Genomic DNA, 18,168 nt, shown 5'->3' on the forward strand with positions numbered 1-18,168 from the left:
ATTCTATTACGTTCTACGGATCGAAAAATGAATTTGGGGAGTGAAAAGCTTACCTTTAGCCTCAAGAATGGTGAAAAATGAGTAGGAGTCGCCTAAGGGTGTTCCTTAGCTCTAAAAGTCAAAAAGTGCATAATGAGGTCGTTTAGGGGTTTATTAACGACTTTAATTCGTGTCGAACCCGTCACAGCGGCCCCACCAAAGCGGCAAAACCCAGCGCCAAAGCAGCATTCTCGAGATAGAGAGTTATTTCAAGAATTCAAAATTCTCATTTCACAACACACCTCTAACCCATGACGCTCAGTAAATACCCTTTACGCTAAGATCGATTCCGGGAGCTCTACTCGCCCGAATTCAATTCCATAAAGTCGTACGGATTCCTTAACGAGTTATCTAACTACTCATGTAATCAAAATCATAAATGATTCACCCGATTGTTACCATATTTCCCTACAACTTAATGACTCCGATTTCGTCTAAATCTGGATTAGGTTGGGAAAATCCAAGTTACTTCGAAAAAGTTTTTGGCCCCAATTCTTTCTCCATTGGCTTTTCCATAGCGATGGAAATCAGGTCGTTACAATAGATATTAATTTACCAATCACTCGTCCCCGGGTGATCAACTAGGAAAGACTGGCTAAAGTAAGGGTAGAGTAGTATCTGAATCGTCGAATTACTTGAGATACTTGTATCGCATGCCCTTCTTACCAAATCTCATTACCCCCTAAGGGTTTCACATCTCCAACCTCAAACCAACCAATTGAGTACCTACACATCCTTCCTTACAATGCCTCAATGAATTCATCTCAACACTCCAGTGATAAATATTGTTGTATGTAAACTTAACTAACAACAAAACGATTCCCAACAACCACCAAATTTGATGTCCATTTTAATTTTTTTTTAAATAATTGATGAACTACTAATTAAATTCTTTAAGCTTAGAAGATTCTTGTATTATTGTTTTGATTTTTCATTTTGAATCTTGTACTACATGAAATTTTATTCAGACTTTTTTTCTCTGTTTTAATTTATGTGATATATTTTATTTGTCATGATTAAAATTATATGAATTTTGATCAATTTATTAAAATGTGCTTAATATTTTCATCGTTAACATAAAAAAACTACTTAATATAATATCTTTAATGTTAAAGATTTATTGAATTAAATTCTGAGAAGTCGAAAGTATTACGTAAATTAGTTGAATAAAATTTTGAAAAGTAAAATATTATCACGTAAATTGAGTTGACTTGAGTATTGTGTATGCATCACTATCACATAAACACACAAATTTCAAACTTGACCAAGAGTTGAGAGGGAGAGAGAGTAAAAAACATAGAAAGGTGACAAATTAAACGGATAAAATATGGAGAAAAATCACAAGACGTAAATGTTACAAAACTAAACTTTAATCAATACGTAAATTTATCTGGTCTCACCAAATAAGTTGTGTCCCTATAGATACTACGTGCCCCAATGTCCATCATAAGTTTTTTCAAAATGTCTTTTTCCCACAAAATCATTTCCTTTTTTGTGAAACTAAACACTATTCTTTTTGGGGAACTTTTAATTATAGGCTGACAATTTTTGGAAGCATAGTCTTTGTTATTATTATCCTACCATATACAGTACATGAATTGTGTCTAATAGAAATATGTTATTATGTTTTTAATTGTTAAATTCAAAAAAAAATCTTAATTCAAGTGTCTCAATGAATTTACATATAAATTCAAAGAACGGTCTATATATTAAGCCTTAAATACTAAACACTAGTAAATAGTATATCGTTATTTAGAATAAGATATAACAGAGAGCGCACTTTAAATTATAAATCTTTATATCAAGGAAATTTACATAAACTTCATCAGTTTAGGTGTAATTACTTAGATTAATTTTAATTTGTAATATTATTATTTTACCAGATTTTGATGTGTCTAGATACGTTCAGATACATGTATTTTGGGATATATGGAGTTAAAATTATGTGCAATTTGTTCTAGATACATTGTATCCAAGTGGATTTACATATAGCTGGGATATATAACAAATCTCTCTAGCCTCTCTCACATCTCTCTCGTCATTGTCCTATGTATCTGATATTCCAAATATATAATAGATACGAATCACACTAGATACATACGAATAAATGAACAATTACTTCTTCTATTAAGTACGTTAAAACAAAAGAACTACAAGGACCATCATTGAGCTTTCAATTACCTTTGCCTTTTCTTTGTTTTGTGTGTGAAATAAAATTCATATTCAAGAACCAAATTTTGGAAATATTCTACCGACAATTTGTCTTTCTTTTTTATAATATTTTTTAATTGTTATATACAAATCTCCTGTATTATTTTTTTAGTAAACATTATAGTACAGATTCAATTGAATTCTTAAATTTTGACGCAATGCGTAAATTTATGTATTAAAAGTTGTTAAAATTATAATGAATAATAGATATAAACCCTTAATTTTATATATACAACAAATTCAATGTTAAAAATCATAAAATTAAATTCGTAAAATTTAAATTCAGAGTTCAACGATTTTATCCCAGTGATACATTTTATTTTATTTTTTAATTTAAAGTGGTAGTGGAAGCCCACATTTAAATCTCTGTCACCTTATCTTTAATCTCATCTTGTCACTTAAAACAAATTCAAAGCAACTCAATCATTTTCAAGGATTTTGTCAAATAATTCTATCCAATATTTAAATAATAATCACTCTCAAATCTACCTAGTTTGCTAATTAACATGGAGTACTATAATTATGGATTATTTTATTTACGTCTAAACATCTATTTAATCCTTATCTAGTGATTATTACTTGGTTAATAACTAATTTCGTGTTAATTATTGTGATCTGTGTGTATGATCAATAAGTGGCCACGTTAAAGTTTTTTGGTACATAGGAATTAGATAGGGATTAAACTCATTACAATAATTGAAAACTAATTGATCATTCACTAATCCAATGCATGCGTTCTTTGACTTGAAATTAATATTTTCGCGTGTTTGATCAAGCTTTTAGAAAGTCAATCTTTTTCTAGCCAAAAACATTTTTTTCCAGAGATTTGAAGTGTTTAATTGGAATTTAAAAGTATTTTTGAGCAATAACATAAGTAGTATATTTTTGTTGTTGGAGAGAAACTGCAAATTTATGTTTTTTCCAAGAACAAGGGCAAAAATATATATCTTGTTGAAATATTTATATTTTCCTAACTATCTCTATTAATTTAACTCATATACCTCGAAAATTTATATAGTAATACTCGATTGAATTACTCCCCGTATTCTTTTTAGAGAAAATTGTTCACATATTAAATATTATAGCTATTATTTAGGGAAATTTTAATTCACAACTATAGTTTTGTCCAATCTTGCTAATTGTTTTTAGTCTGATTTGTATAATTCATTGATTTGTATAAATTCAGAATTCGTATAATTCGGTTCCTTATCGTATAAATCTAGAATTTTGTATATGCTTATGCTAGCCATTGTATACGATTTATAAAAAAATTCATAATAAATTACTAATGTTTGTATATTGACAAGCGAAATATACAAACGAAGTTCTGAAAAGATCTTATATGTATAAATACAAAATTTATATATACTTACCCTATTTGTATATTCGCAAGTAAAATATACAAACTGACAGAAATATACAACTGCAACCTCCAAAGCAAACAAAACTATAGCTATGGAGCACAACTATCGAAACTATACTTGTTGAGCCTTATTATTTCTATTATGTTTACTATTTATGAAATTCTCTCTTCTTTTTATTTGTCTATTTTTGAACTTTACGCACATCTTAATAAATAGATTAATATGAGTATTCTACCATGATATCCATATAAATAGATATACCATCTTAGGTCTAATTTAAAAATTATTTGAGGAATACACACTTAATATAAAGGAGACGAGAGGGAGTTGCTCGGATGGTAAGTACCCCTCACTTTCAATCTGAAGGTTGCGAGTTCGAGTCACCAATGGAGCAAAAAGGGGTGGGAGCTCCTAGGGGAGGGTTAAATAAAATAAAATAATATAAAGGATAAAATTTGAAAAAAAATTTATTTAATAATATGTTAAAAATCTGTCAATTCAGTCAGAGATTAATTATCAAATTAAATGAGTCACGAAAGATAAATATCTTCTATAATTGGTGTCTAATCATGTTTTAAGGGGTGGAACTGTGAGATGAGATGTTTAGTAGATGGAGCAGAAGTTTTATAGATTTAAAGAGTATCTTTAATTTTTATAATTTTCTTACAACTAAAAAATAAACAAAAGAAAATTCTTCAATAATTTGCGAATAAATTCAAATTAATCATCAATAATATAATTTTTTTTAAAAATATACTATTATTTAAAAAAGATAATAACACAAAATTAATTAGCTGAGATAATCTTTAAATGAAGTTATTATCCATCTCATTATTGATTTCTACATCTACTAGCATTATATTTTTAAAATAATAAAAATAAAATTTCACATTCTGAATGTCTACTAGCTTGCCTTTTATAAATCTACATTTTTTACTTGCATCCCAAAAAATTTATAGTATGGTCCATTCTAAAAATCGTCCTAAAAAAACACCTTTGAAAACACCGATAATTATATATATGTATGCCAGAAGGGTTAACCCATTATTGAAAAGAATAGCACATGGTTTTCTCAGTTAATTAATGGCATTCAAGTAATAATTGTACTTTTAAGACAATTATAATGCTGGAAAGTTTTCTGCAAAAAGGGGTTTGTGACAATGATATAATAAGTTTGGTGTCACCATTAATCTTAATAGAAATAATAAAATAAAATATAATATATATAATTAACCATTTTCTGGATTTGAATAAGATGTATAGTCACTCTGATTAATCAGTGGTTAAAGTTGATTTATCGTCTTGAAAATCAATTAAATTGTTATTAGAGATAACATAATAAAAAAAGCAAATTAATTGGGCGCGTTTTTTCTTCATTATCTTAACGAGCTCAATTAATCAAATAAATTGAGTTGATCAAGTAATTATAGATTGGAGTATATTTCCTTTTAATTTCCTCACAATAGGTATCATATTGGAATCGAAAATATGAGTTTAAGGAGACTTACGAATTTCTTTATATAGGCAAACTACGTAAATTTTACTATTTTAGATCCTAATTATTAGAATTTACGATAGTTTGTAATATTACTTTTTATACCATATTTTGGCCTTGAGATAAATATATCATTAGTGGTGAGATACATATATTCAACGGATTTTAAAGGCGAGATAGATAAATTATCAATTTGAATTAAAGGGTGTGTAACTTATTTCCTTAATTAAAGAATTAATTGATGACTAATTAACAATCCAACGGAAGTACAAGGATTCTTGAATATCAACTCTAACAAGTTTTCCTAAAATAACGAAATCATAAATCCAAGTAATTTTGTAATTGTTAACTTCATCTTCTTCATTATTATTTCCTTCCTTTATATCTGAAAGTTTCGAGTTCCTACAGTAGCATCATGTGTGTCAGTGATGTGAAGTTTAGTGCGAATACAAATTTTTTACTTTATAATCATTCATCAATTTCAATAAAACGACCGAGATACATGTATCTATTAATTTCAAACAAACTACCGAGATACATCTCACATTTATATTCATATATTAATTTACAAATCTCCCAATTCACAAACAGTTGCAAAAACCCAATAGACATTGAAAATCAAATCATTGTTGTAATATGAAGTTTAGTGCGGATATAAGCTTGGCGTAATTTGAAAAAGTTTAGAGAAATGTGAACTCTATCTCAGATACATGAATGAGACGTAAAACCAAGATACATTAGAATAATAATAATAAAATTTTTTTTTACCTCTTTTTATACTTCTAATTATCAAGATTTAGTTTTAAAATTTGGGGCATGCAAACATGTATTGAGAGGATTAAGAAAGAGAGGGAGATGATAGATGTGTATGTCCGTTAGTATAAAGAATATATATGCTCGAGTTATCGCTACACATTTCAAAATGTTATTTTTTTATTCCTTTTTAAACAAACACAATTTTATCCATCTTCCAAAAACACACCAAATGTTATTTTCAAAATGATATTAATTTCTCTATTGTCAGGATTCAGTAGTGGAAGCCCCACTATTTAAAAGATTTAAATCTTTGTCAACATTTTTATAGAACTTTATATTTGGTCCATCACTTTCATCAAAAACATTTCAAATATCTTATCAACAACTAACCGATATAATATACACTGTACTATGTGCAAACTTATCGAACATGTATAATATCTCGCATTTATTGATTTGATATAAATAATATATTAAGTGCAAATTCAATTGTTCTATGTAATCATGATACTGTATATATACTTCTTTCATTTTAATTTATTTTATGTTATTTATTTAGTTAATTTGAATTTATTTTTTTCGTGTTTGATTAATTACTCCCTAACTTGATATAATATAGTTAAATTACACTCAGTGACGGAGCCACATATATTTGAGGGGTGTAAATCAACACCTCTTTGACACTCTTTGCCTTCTACGTAATTTTATTTTTTCATATCGAAATTCTGACTCCATCACTACATAAAATATTCCAATATTGTCGGTGTACGTTTGTAAATTAAATACTTGTAGGATCCAAGATTACCAACAAATAGAAAAGAGCAATTTGTGTAGGGTTTATTGGTTTGGTTCGGTGTTGTTCAGTCGTATTCATTACCCAGGAGGGTAAAATTCATAAATAGTTACCTTTTAGTTTTTGTAATTAAAAATATAAAATTTTAAATTTGTATACGTGAAATTTTAAGATATTAACAATGATTATTTATATATAAAATATATGACAAAAAATGGTTAATGGACCCTATTTAGGGTTGTTCCCTTTTTTTCTTAATTTATGTGATATAGTTTGACTAGATATATTTTTTATTAATGGGAAAAAGACAAATATATCCCCCGAATTATCGTAAATGGTATGCAAATACCCTTCGTCATACTTTTGGGACATTGGTGCCCCTGCCGTCCAAAAACTAGAGCATATATACCCTTTATCCGGGTGCATGCTAAAAACAGCATGTTTGATCTCTTCAATCAACTGTAAAATTGCGCTTCAAATGGACCTTGTTGTGTCTAGAACAGATTGTCGTAATAATTTACAATAAGATCACTCAATCCATTCTCCCAGTCAAACCAACTTCAAAACTATCCTTAAAATAAATGAATTCTTAAATAGTAGATTAAAACTTAGTGAACTTTTTGTCAAATAAGTGAGATTCAACATGAATAAAATATTGATATTGTTTAAATATTGATAAATAAGAAAATATGTCTTTTTTAGACGGACTAAAAAATATGTTATGGAAATTAAAATAGAGAAAGTATAAACTTTGATTTTGTATTGGAACCAAAAAAGCTGATCAAATTTAATTAATCGACAAAAATTAAAAATCAATTTAATTAGTTCAATTTTTATTTAAGAAAATCAATTCAAATCGAACCACGAATACCTCTAACCAAGATTGTTATGGTATTTTGAGTAAGGGTCCAAAAGAGTGAAATACAGACAGTATTAGTAACATGTGAGATGAGTCATGAAAGGACACATTTTTACTCTTATTGGTGTCTTCACTTAATAATGCATACAAAAGAAAAGGTGTGTGTGTTGGGGAGGGGGTTGTGGGGGGGTGGGGGGAGGTTTTTTTTTTTAAAAAAAAACAAATTTACACATTATTGTCTAGGATAACACATGACGGTGTTTCTCTGTTTGGCTTCAACCATTTATGATCTATTTAATTATAAGGTACCCCAAACATAAATGAGGATTTGTTGCATTATATAGAATTACTTAAATGATATGCGCTTCGCGCAGCTATATGAAATATTTATAAGATTATAATGCGTAATATTTATATTTAGGTTAGTGTTGGATAAATAAGATAATTCAACTGTGATATTATATGTTTTTCGTCTTTTTTTAAACATATAAAATAGAATTTCTTTTTACATCTTTTTAAGTGCAAACTATCATATGTATATAGTGGAACAAAATATTCGTTATGGTGAAGTAAATGAAATAAAAGGTAATATTTTGAAATAACAAAATATATTGTATTACTTTTGAAAATATTTTATATGTTTTAATTTACTCTGTCTTTTGTAGGAATACTAATTTTCTATACAAATTATGATTTCGTAAAAAAAAAATTGATTTTTTTATTGTGTTTTTATTATTACATTTATTTATTATAATTTTTTAAAAACAAATTAAATATTTATAAGAATTATGAAAAATGATATATACAAAAGTTATGAATAATATTTAAGATTAGAAGTTACAAATAAGATGAAGAGACAAGAGTTATAAATCATTCAAATGTAAAATTCTATTAGACATCAAATGCATAAATAATTACCCATTGATTTTATTTGTAAGGGGTGAAAAAACAAAAAATGAACAAAAAATATAATAATTGGTGATGACTGCGTAAAAATTATAAATACATATCAAACAACGAAGAATAGCGATGAAAATAAATTGTTACATACGTAAAAAAATGGTATTATGAAATTCATATTTTATTTTTCAATTAATTTTTTGGAAGTATAATAAAAATGAATCTCCTAATCATCATAGAATGAGATAATTATATTAATTGTGCTTCATAACAAAAAAAAAGTAGAATAGTAAATGACCAAATGATTCGCATGCATTGACAACAAATGTAGCTAAATTATTTATACAAACCAAAATTTAAAAAATTCTAGCAAAAGTAGTTAAGTTACTAATACAAGTCAAAATAAAAAATAATATCTAATTATGCTTCATTTTTTTCCTTGTACCATCTTCCCTTGCAAGTAGATCTGCCACCATATTTTGTTTCATATGTCAAACTCTTCATCATATGCTACCAATTGAATAAAAAAAATTATATGAATATATAAAATATATATACCAACTAAAAATAATTATATCAAAAGAAAAAAATTTAAACTATATGTAATATATATGTATATTATTTTTCCAATAGTACTAACAATACTAAATAATAATCATCTCTTGAAATCTAACAAATATTATAATCAAACTATATTATATTCCGAAAACTGACTATTAGAAAGAACAATTGCATACTAACAACACATTGTTCATTATTATAAAGGTTTTTTTTTATCATACTTGTTTGGTGAATGATAATACATACATAAATAAAATATTAAGAAAGTATGTCCAAGTACATAAAAATAAAAATAAACATTTGAGAATGAAATATATCTTACCTTCTTGTACTTCTTTTTTTGTTACATGTTAGTTAATTCACTAACAAATATGATGAAGAAGAGACAAGATAATCTTGAATGTGAATCTTTATGAAACTAAATATGAATTTATAGGCAAAATAGAGGAATACCATAAGACATCATAAACTTACAAATTTAAGTTTGGAAGTTATGGACATAAAAATTATGAGAATTATGAATAATATTAAAAGTAAAAATTAAAGATGTGTAAGTCATGACTAATAACTCTTTGTGAATAAATTAAATAATAAAGAAAAAATACTTAAATATAAAAAAACTATTATCATTTTATGATTAGAAGTGAGGCAAACAAATAAAAAAAAAGAATGTAAAGAGTTTTTGTTGTAATTTACTTTGACAATACATTAATTAATTAAAATAAGAAAAAAGTTCCAAAAAAGAGAAAAAAGATAAATACAAATAGAGGTCATAGAGAGGTGCCACATCACCTTATTTATGTTTGCCTTTATTATATGTATATATATTTGAGCTTATTTAAGTTTTGTGTGCACTTTACGTATCTTGTTTTTTCCCCTCTTAATGTAGGGGATAAACCTTAAAGTCACTAATAGTAAACATTGATTTCAGGGCTAACACAATCGAATTGGTTGAGGAAAAGGACCTCCAGTGACCAAGCACTCCCACCTTCAAAAGTGTAGATCGAAAGAATCTCCAAGTTATATATTGAGGATACAACTGGAAGCATCCTTGACTTTGTTGTTCACAGTAGCAGCTTGCCAAGTAGGAGAATGAGGACCGTCAGATCGAGGGCATGAAGGCTATAACATAGAGTTGGAGGCCTTATTTCTGGGACATCCATTAATCGGTTTCATTCTGACAATCGAGATGGTTAGCTTGGGTGCTAATGGTTTTTTTAATTTTAAGCCACTTGTTGTTCAGTTACTGAAAAATAAAGAACAATTTTTTAATCTGAGAGCTAAAAACAACCATTCTCACTAAATTAACTTAAATCTGAATTAAGATTCAGATCAAATCTTTACCAAAATAAAATTTCCATTCTAAGTTGATGAATTTCATTGTGCATCTTATTATATGGTTTATTAGCTAGTGAAATTGAAGTTTTCTTTTTTCAAATGATAGCATAATTGAAAAAATAGGCAAATGTCCTAATATGGGAATAATTAGATGGGGAAAATTGTATGGTTGTCTACCACTTAGAGTAGAAAAGATGAAACCTTTTTTGGCCAACATTAAATCTTAGCATAATGTACAAAATAATACTTAGGTAAGAAAAAAGATAGTGATGAATCATAGTTTTAATTGATTATTTATTGATTTCTGTTACATCTTTTGTTTGTTGGTTGGGTAGGTAGGTACAAAAGTACAGTGACATTCACATAGAACAGCACATAGTTTTGAGTTGTGATTATTGTTGTACTGCTTTATTTTACTCAAATTTTCCCACAAAAAGAAAATCACCAGTTGTTCTATTATTTTATTGCTCAGCATTTGAAATTTATTGACTCGACTAATTTAACTTTGCTTGAATAGATCATTTTTCCCAGGCCCTATATTAGGAAATTTCATTGGATATATTGTTGTTATTGTTGCTCGAGTAGGCCACTAAGGTAGTAAAGCGTCCCAACCAAAACGTTCTGTATTTCTAGAATTCAAACTCAAAAGTTTTAGTAGGCATTTGGCCATAATATTTTAGAGCTTGATTTCAAATCAACGTTTGTTTATAAAATCTGCATAAGTTTATATTTTATATAATAAAAAAAAACTCATAATTTTAAATTTTATATATAAAAAAAAACTCATATTCGACATAAAGAGAATATCCAAACCATTTGGGAGGATTTTATCAAATAATAGCTAATTAGTACTATTATTGATTTATTGGACCAATGAATCTTTATAAATTTTTATATATTTAAAAGTTTGTAATAATATATAATCACAAATATTTATTTATAAAAAAACATAAATATATATAATTTACTAATTCTACGCTTTAGAATATTTTAAGAGCAATTTTCACATATAGCAAACATTAAAAACATATTTGTATATAACATTTAATTTGAATTAATAGTTTGTTGTTTCATACAATTTTCCCAAACAACTTTCACATATAGCAAACATAAAAATCATATTTGTATGTTATAACTATAGTTTGCATAATTGCGCTCCATAGCAAATTTTATGTTTGCTATGGAGCTTTTGATTTGTATAATTCGCTACAAACATCCTATTTTATACAAATTATTCAGTTTTGTATAAATTCATTTATACATTGTAATTTGTATAATAAGATATGTATTTGTATAATTACAAGTGTATAGGACGAAAATATATGTATTTGTATTTGTATATACACTTTTATCTCGCTTTATACAAACAAAAACACATTTTATACTGAAATGTATAAAATGACTAATTGTATACCGAAAATAGCTAATTGTATATCGAATCAGATGGCAAAAAAATGGAATGTTTGCTGCGAATTACAATTAAAATAAACTATGAGTATAACATTTAATTTGAATTAATAGTTTGTTGTTTCATACAATTTTCCCAAACAACTTTCACATATAGCAAACATAAAAATCATATTTGTATGTTATAACTATAGTTTGCATAATTGCGCTCCATAGCAAATTGTATATTAACACCTTCTTTTAGTATTTCAAAAATCTTAATATTTTCAAATTCTAACTCTTTTTTCTACATTTCTTTTGCGATGCCTATTTAATTAATTTTACAATGCAAAACCACTTTTATGCTATGAAAATTTAATATTGTAAATGTGTTTCTCTAATCCTACATGTCAATTCATATTTTTCCATTAAATCTAGTTCAAAAGGATATAAACTTTTACATAGTAGATAACATATAAGAATAGTCTCGCTCTCTAGTCAATTAATTCATCTAATCTTTTGACTAGGAGAAACATGTGTCATAAGTAAACGATGGCATGTGTTTTCTAATCACTATAACGAGGCTGGTCCATCTTTTAGTAGACTAAACTGACCAGGAGAAACATGTGTCAGAAGTGAACGATGACATGAATTTTCTAATCACTACAACGAGGTTGGTCCATCTTTTAGTAGACTAAACTCAGGTACATAAACATATAAGAATAGTCTTGTTCTTCAAGTGGAAAATCCGCTAACTATACGACTAAGAGAAAATGTGTCATGTTAGAATTGAATATACGACTAAGAGAAAATGTGTCATGTTAGAATTGAATATACGACTAAGAGAAAATGTGTCATGTTAGAATTGAATATACGACTAAGAGAAAATGTGTCATGTTAGAATTGAATATACGACTAAGAGAAAATGTGTCATGTTAGAATTGAATATACAACCAAGAGAAAACATGTCATATTAGAGTTGAATAGTCAAACGTATTCTCTAATCACCACGACAAGGTTGGTCCCAAATTTAGTAGACTAAAGATTGACAAAGTTGGAACTACTTTTTTTAGTAAGCATCTGGAATTGGATAATAGAATGAATCAATTCTTTGGAAAAGACTACTACTTTTTTAGTTGGAAATCAAGCACAATAACAATATAACCAGTGTAGTCCTACAAAATAGTATCGGGGGAAAGTAAAGTATAAGCACACCTTACTCCTACCTAAGAGTCAGAGGTACAGAGACTGTTTCCAATAGACCTCGACTTTAGAAAAAACAGTCCAAAAAGAAGTAACAAAAGTGAAAACATAACAAAGCATACTGAGCAGTAAAACAAAATAATACGATAGTCAAAACACAAGAATCAATGGAAAGCAGCAGAAATCGAAGGAGAAGAAAAGTTCAAATAAATTAAATTACCAAGATAAAAAAAAATTAGGGATTACAAATGTTCAAAATTCAACTTTGTAGCTAGTGGAAACAACTATTAAATTTGCTCCCAAACATACATATCACTCTAATGAACTCTTGCTTTGCTTCATTATTTGGAGAAAAAAGGTCTCCAAAAATCACACATCAAAGGAAAAAATAACTAAAATTGCTCTACATGAGAACTTGCACTATCTGTTGTATGCCATATTTGAGGAAAAAACCTTCATATCTCTGCCTGGAAATCTTACCTTCCCACTTCAGAATTCTCAGGTTTCTCTATATACTCAAATATTGGCACGAATCAATCGACGTTTGGCGTGCTTTGTTCTTCATCACCTTCAACAACATATTGTTTGACAGCAACAAAGATTTTCTCAGGCACCAAGGGTCCATCTTCATGATCTAATAATTTAGTGTCCCATCTCAGGCCCGCGGCGATTTTCCTAACCTTGTTCAAGACTTCAACTCCATCTCGAAGAATGACCGCACCTTCAGGACGCAGAACACGGTCCATTTCTAGGAGAATATCTTCAAATTCACACCTAATCCACAATCATATAGCTTTAAGTATCAGTATCGCTTTTTTTTAATCTTTTCTGTGCAATATATCCGACTAATAGATATAGCTATAGATCCCTCAATATATAAAATGAGAGCAAAGATCCAATTCTTTAAAGAGTTTAAGAACACTTACTTGTCCTGGTACAGAGTGAACAAGCGATTAGCATGAAGAAGGTCATACGTTCTCGGGTATGTAGAGAAGCCTTCACACCTGAATGGAGAAAAAATTCAAGATCTCGACTATTACCCGTGGAAAACAATAACAGAAGAATGACAACTGCCAAAACATGCATAATATCTCCAATATGAAACCTTAAATTTTCCTCAAACATGCAAATAACAGTAGCTCTTGGATGTTTCATTTGAATCTTCTCATTAGATGCTATAGCTGTTTAGTAAATAAAGGGAAGAAGGTTCTGGAATTCTTGGAAACAAGGGTAGGTGGATAGGCCCGCTGAAATCCCCAACTAAGTAAACTAGCAAAATGCTTTACCATTTGCAAAAAAATATGTAGTTGATAAGAAACCATTAGCAATACATACCAGTCATGGTATATGCCAATTAAGCCCCTTTCGTATACGACACCAAGAGTGTTTTCAGCAATAGTTGGCACAACATTCATCACCCACAGTTTAGGAGAGTCTAGTGCTGCTGCAAATCCTCCAAGTCCGGCATTCATGTCCATTATGTTGTGGTATCTAGTGGTGCCAAGTAGGCTAATGCTCCTCTTGTAAGAAGTGACGTGTTTCTTCCAAAGCTTATTATCCTCTTGATAAGACTCAACTGTTACCCCAGGAACCATTTCATTGGCTATACGTGGGGGAACTGCAAAAAGCCTAGCAGGAAACTTCTTCAATTCTCCTCCAGCTACTTCATCAGAATTCTTGACGTCAGGGTAGGGGGTTATGCATGCATCCATTTTCTTATACCTGAATCACCAATTTATACAAAGTGGAAAGATTAACACAAATTAACACTCGGATAATTGGCTAACAATCTAGCATTCAATATTTATGGTGATAACCCAAAGGACCCAAGGTAATGTTATAGTCATGAAACACAGGAAAAACCAAGTCACAGATAGGCATAAAATATTTTCTCCAATACTTGTCATGACTCATGAGTGGCTCTCACCTTTTTCTTTTTTGCAACCTGCATTCCATCTTATGCTCTAATTAGCTCTGATATAACACTTAAGTTAACAAGTGAAAGGAAAAGACCCACCGATAATTGTACATCTTCATTAATGTTGTTGGTTGGATACTATTACCTAAATTTTGTCAAAGCAGAAAGTCACATCAAAGTTCATAAGGAGGCTTCATCACTTAGGCACTTACCCTTGAAAACATATATATAGCATAGTGATAAAGTGATTATTTGCTTGGTGAAAGACAAATAAAAAATCGTAAGACCTTTTATACTGGCTGGTCGTTTATCAACAGGCTACTTTTATGCAGTACCTCAACAGACATCAATATACTGACTTTCAAACAGGTCTTGTAAAATCTACAAGCTAGAAGGATAAAAGGGGTTGCCCAGTTGCTACAGAAATCAACTATTTTCTCTATATCAAACTACTGTATGTGCAGCATGGTCATTGAAAACGTGCTTGAGTTAATACCTAAATAATCAGTGTTGCAAAGGCGCGCTTAAGCCCTGAAGCGAGGCTCCAAATGTGTTGAGCAATTCACCTCGGTTAATGTGCGCTACAGTCCTCATCAAGGTTCTAAGGCATACTTTTCCTTGCCAATGAGCCTCTTCTGAAGACTAATCACTCAACAATTGATATTTCACTTTATCGTAAAAAAAAAATCAATTTCTTTGTTCATATATTTGTCATTCATGCTTATAATTATTAGCCTTGGCATAAATATATATTTGTATTTTTTCTCCCTTTGCACCTTTTTCCAATAAAGCTCACGCCCAACAGACCTTAGAGCATTTTTGTGCATTTTGCTTTTGATAACACTTATACATTGCATGAGTTGCACCTCTTGTGAGGAAACCACAATAAAACTAGAAAGATTATTGGACTCAGAAGCAACAAATTATCTTGTACCTTTCACAACAAAAACACAGTTTGGTCTCTGGAGTATAATAAAAGTAATTTGACAAGTAGGCTCTAGTAACTCACCAGACATTATCAGCATCCTTTGTTTGACATATGTTGGCGGATGTTCTTCTGCATGATTTTCCATTTATGTTTTTCCTCCATATAGCTACATCACCTTTTTCGTATTTCTTCTCCCAGCAAAGAAGCTCAGCATACTCTTCAATCCTTCTTTGCTCGGCTCTACAATTCTCCTTGGTCCTGTTCCAGACTCTGTGATAGGTCTTCCAATTGAGTGGAGGACCAGACAGAATCCAGTATCCACCAGGTCTCAGAACTCGATCAACTTCCATCATGTACATGCCCTCTGCACATACAAGCCAATTATCAGCAAGCTAGAAAATTCACCATTTAAAGTCAAAAGTCATCGCCAACAATTTTAATTTTCTTAGGATATACTAAAAGTCTCACTACTTGCAATTATTCTTGAGAAGAACTAATTTACAGCATCTAATTTTATTTATTGTACATGATTTCAAAAGGATCTTTCCTCTTACACATAGGAATTTACTGTTTTAATGGAATTCTATTATGCTATAGGCTCAACCAAAATCTCTGTCAAATTTTTTCCTTGCGAATTGATCTCCAGTACTCGGTATGCTATAGGCTCCGGATGGCACTTAAAGAACAATACAAAGGGCAAGTACAACACGAAAAACATTTAATGAAGTGCAAAAGTTTTAGAAAGGTTCTTATCTATCACTAAATCTTGTACAGTATTTTTTTTATTTTATTTTTTCTGACAAGGGAAACCCGCAGCCGCTATCCTTTGGGTGCGCACAGGGTAAAACCTCCGCTCCTATGCAATAACTCGCAAACCACATAGGAGAGGTAACCCGCACTAGGCAAGCCCGGTGCGACGAGCTCGACCCAGAAGGCAAACCCCTTGCTTTCGCTGGCAAGGGGTTTCGAACTTGAGACCTCCAACATGGAAGTCCCAAGCCCAAACTACTGGGCCACCCCGAAGGGTTCTTGTACAGTATTTATCAACAGCGATCCTCTTAAATGGTTAATTCCCCCTTTACAATTATGTACCAAAGCAGGTTGAAGTTATATAACATTTCTGCACTTTATCTGTAGCATATAGAAACCACAAATTTATTAATACGGACCAACGGATTTGACATCATTTCTGCAAAGAATGAAATATATTACACCAAACAATACCGTCCAAAACACTGCAGCAACATCAAAACATCTCTTTATAAAAACCTCTTTTATTTTTGATGAAACCTCTCTTTATAAAAACTTAGCAGGCTAAGGCATTTCCTTTGAATAAATAAACAGTTCCATTAATATACACCAAGATGATGACACTATAGAGTTAGTAGACAAAGGCTTATCTTCCCTATGGCAATCAACGCATAGTTCATTTCTTCTCCCTCCCTCTCCCTCCCCGGATATCAGAATCTTAATGAAATTCTTTAGTAATTCCCTCAGCCTGTTTCCATCTCAAGGTTGACAGTTAACATTCTATTCTACTCAAGCTTACTCAGAGCAGTAACCAAATACCACAAAGATGCCACATGGATGAAGAACTCTACCTTCAAATAGAACTCATAAAATCAAATAGTCAACAGGTTTTGGAAAGTAGAAAAATGATGTAAGTCAAAAGATATGCCACTAGCTCAAATATGTAATTAAAAAAAAAGGATATCCAAATGTTCACTGGTGACTGGATAATATTTTATCTAAGTTGGAAAAGAATTGCAGTCCCTATTAAAGGTGACATAATATATTCAATATCAGAGTAGAAATGCCCATTATGGAGTCAAACATACTTCCAGAGTCATTAGCACCTATATTGTCGCCATTGTTTTCTTTTTTTCCTGAAGTGTACTGTTTCCAAAAGGTTCTATAGATCTTAAATCCGTTTAATAGAATAGATAACAAGATCGAAAAATGGCCAACATCAGAAAATTCGGTAAGATTGTTAATTTGTAGCTTGTGGATATACCTTTTGATGCCCAGGGAATCAGACACCGAGAACAATGAGACATGTCAAATGATCTTGATGGGTATGGAAGGCTTATGGAACCAAGAACTCCAATAACAGCAGGTACACCTCGCTCCAAAGCAAATTGCACTTGTGCTTCATGATTGTCCTTAGGTGCAAATGACATTGCCAGAATATTTCTCTTCAGCAAGTAAGCACCCCAGCTAGCAACCTTATCAACATGATGTGAATGCAACAAGTTGTCAGAATCCAAGAAAACAAACCACTATGCAAACGCATGATACTTAATGGAAAATTACAAGCACTAATGCCTTTTTCCTGTAGAATGTATTTAATTAAAATAAGAAGAAAAAAAAAAGGTGTGTGTGTGTGGGGGGGGGGGGGGGGAAAAAAAAAAAACAAT

At 30.0% G+C, this 18,168-nt stretch overlaps 1 protein-coding gene across 2 annotated transcripts in view; it reads right to left on the reverse strand.

The window, feature by feature from the left end:
- Positions 1–13,095: 13,095 nt before the first annotated feature.
- Positions 13,096–18,168, reverse strand: part of LOC102599529 (probable methyltransferase PMT14) — an 8,126-nt gene continuing 3,053 nt past the window's right edge. For both annotated transcript variants that reach the window (XM_006358518.2, XM_006358519.2), the window contains exons 3-7: positions 17,766–17,976; positions 15,833–16,115; positions 14,241–14,627; positions 13,832–13,909; positions 13,096–13,679 (exon numbers count right to left, since the gene is read on the reverse strand). In XM_006358518.2, coding sequence (XP_006358580.1) covers positions 13,439–13,679; positions 13,832–13,909; positions 14,241–14,627; positions 15,833–16,115; positions 17,766–17,976 — 1,200 coding nt within the window. In that variant the 3' untranslated portion in view covers positions 13,096–13,438. The remainder of the gene's footprint in view (positions 13,680–13,831; positions 13,910–14,240; positions 14,628–15,832; positions 16,116–17,765; positions 17,977–18,168) is intronic.

The sequence above is a fragment of the Solanum tuberosum genome, unplaced genomic scaffold, assembly GCF_000226075.1.
Source record: "Solanum tuberosum cultivar DM 1-3 516 R44 unplaced genomic scaffold, SolTub_3.0 scf00274, whole genome shotgun sequence".
Taxonomy (NCBI): Eukaryota; Viridiplantae; Streptophyta; class Magnoliopsida; order Solanales; family Solanaceae; genus Solanum; species Solanum tuberosum.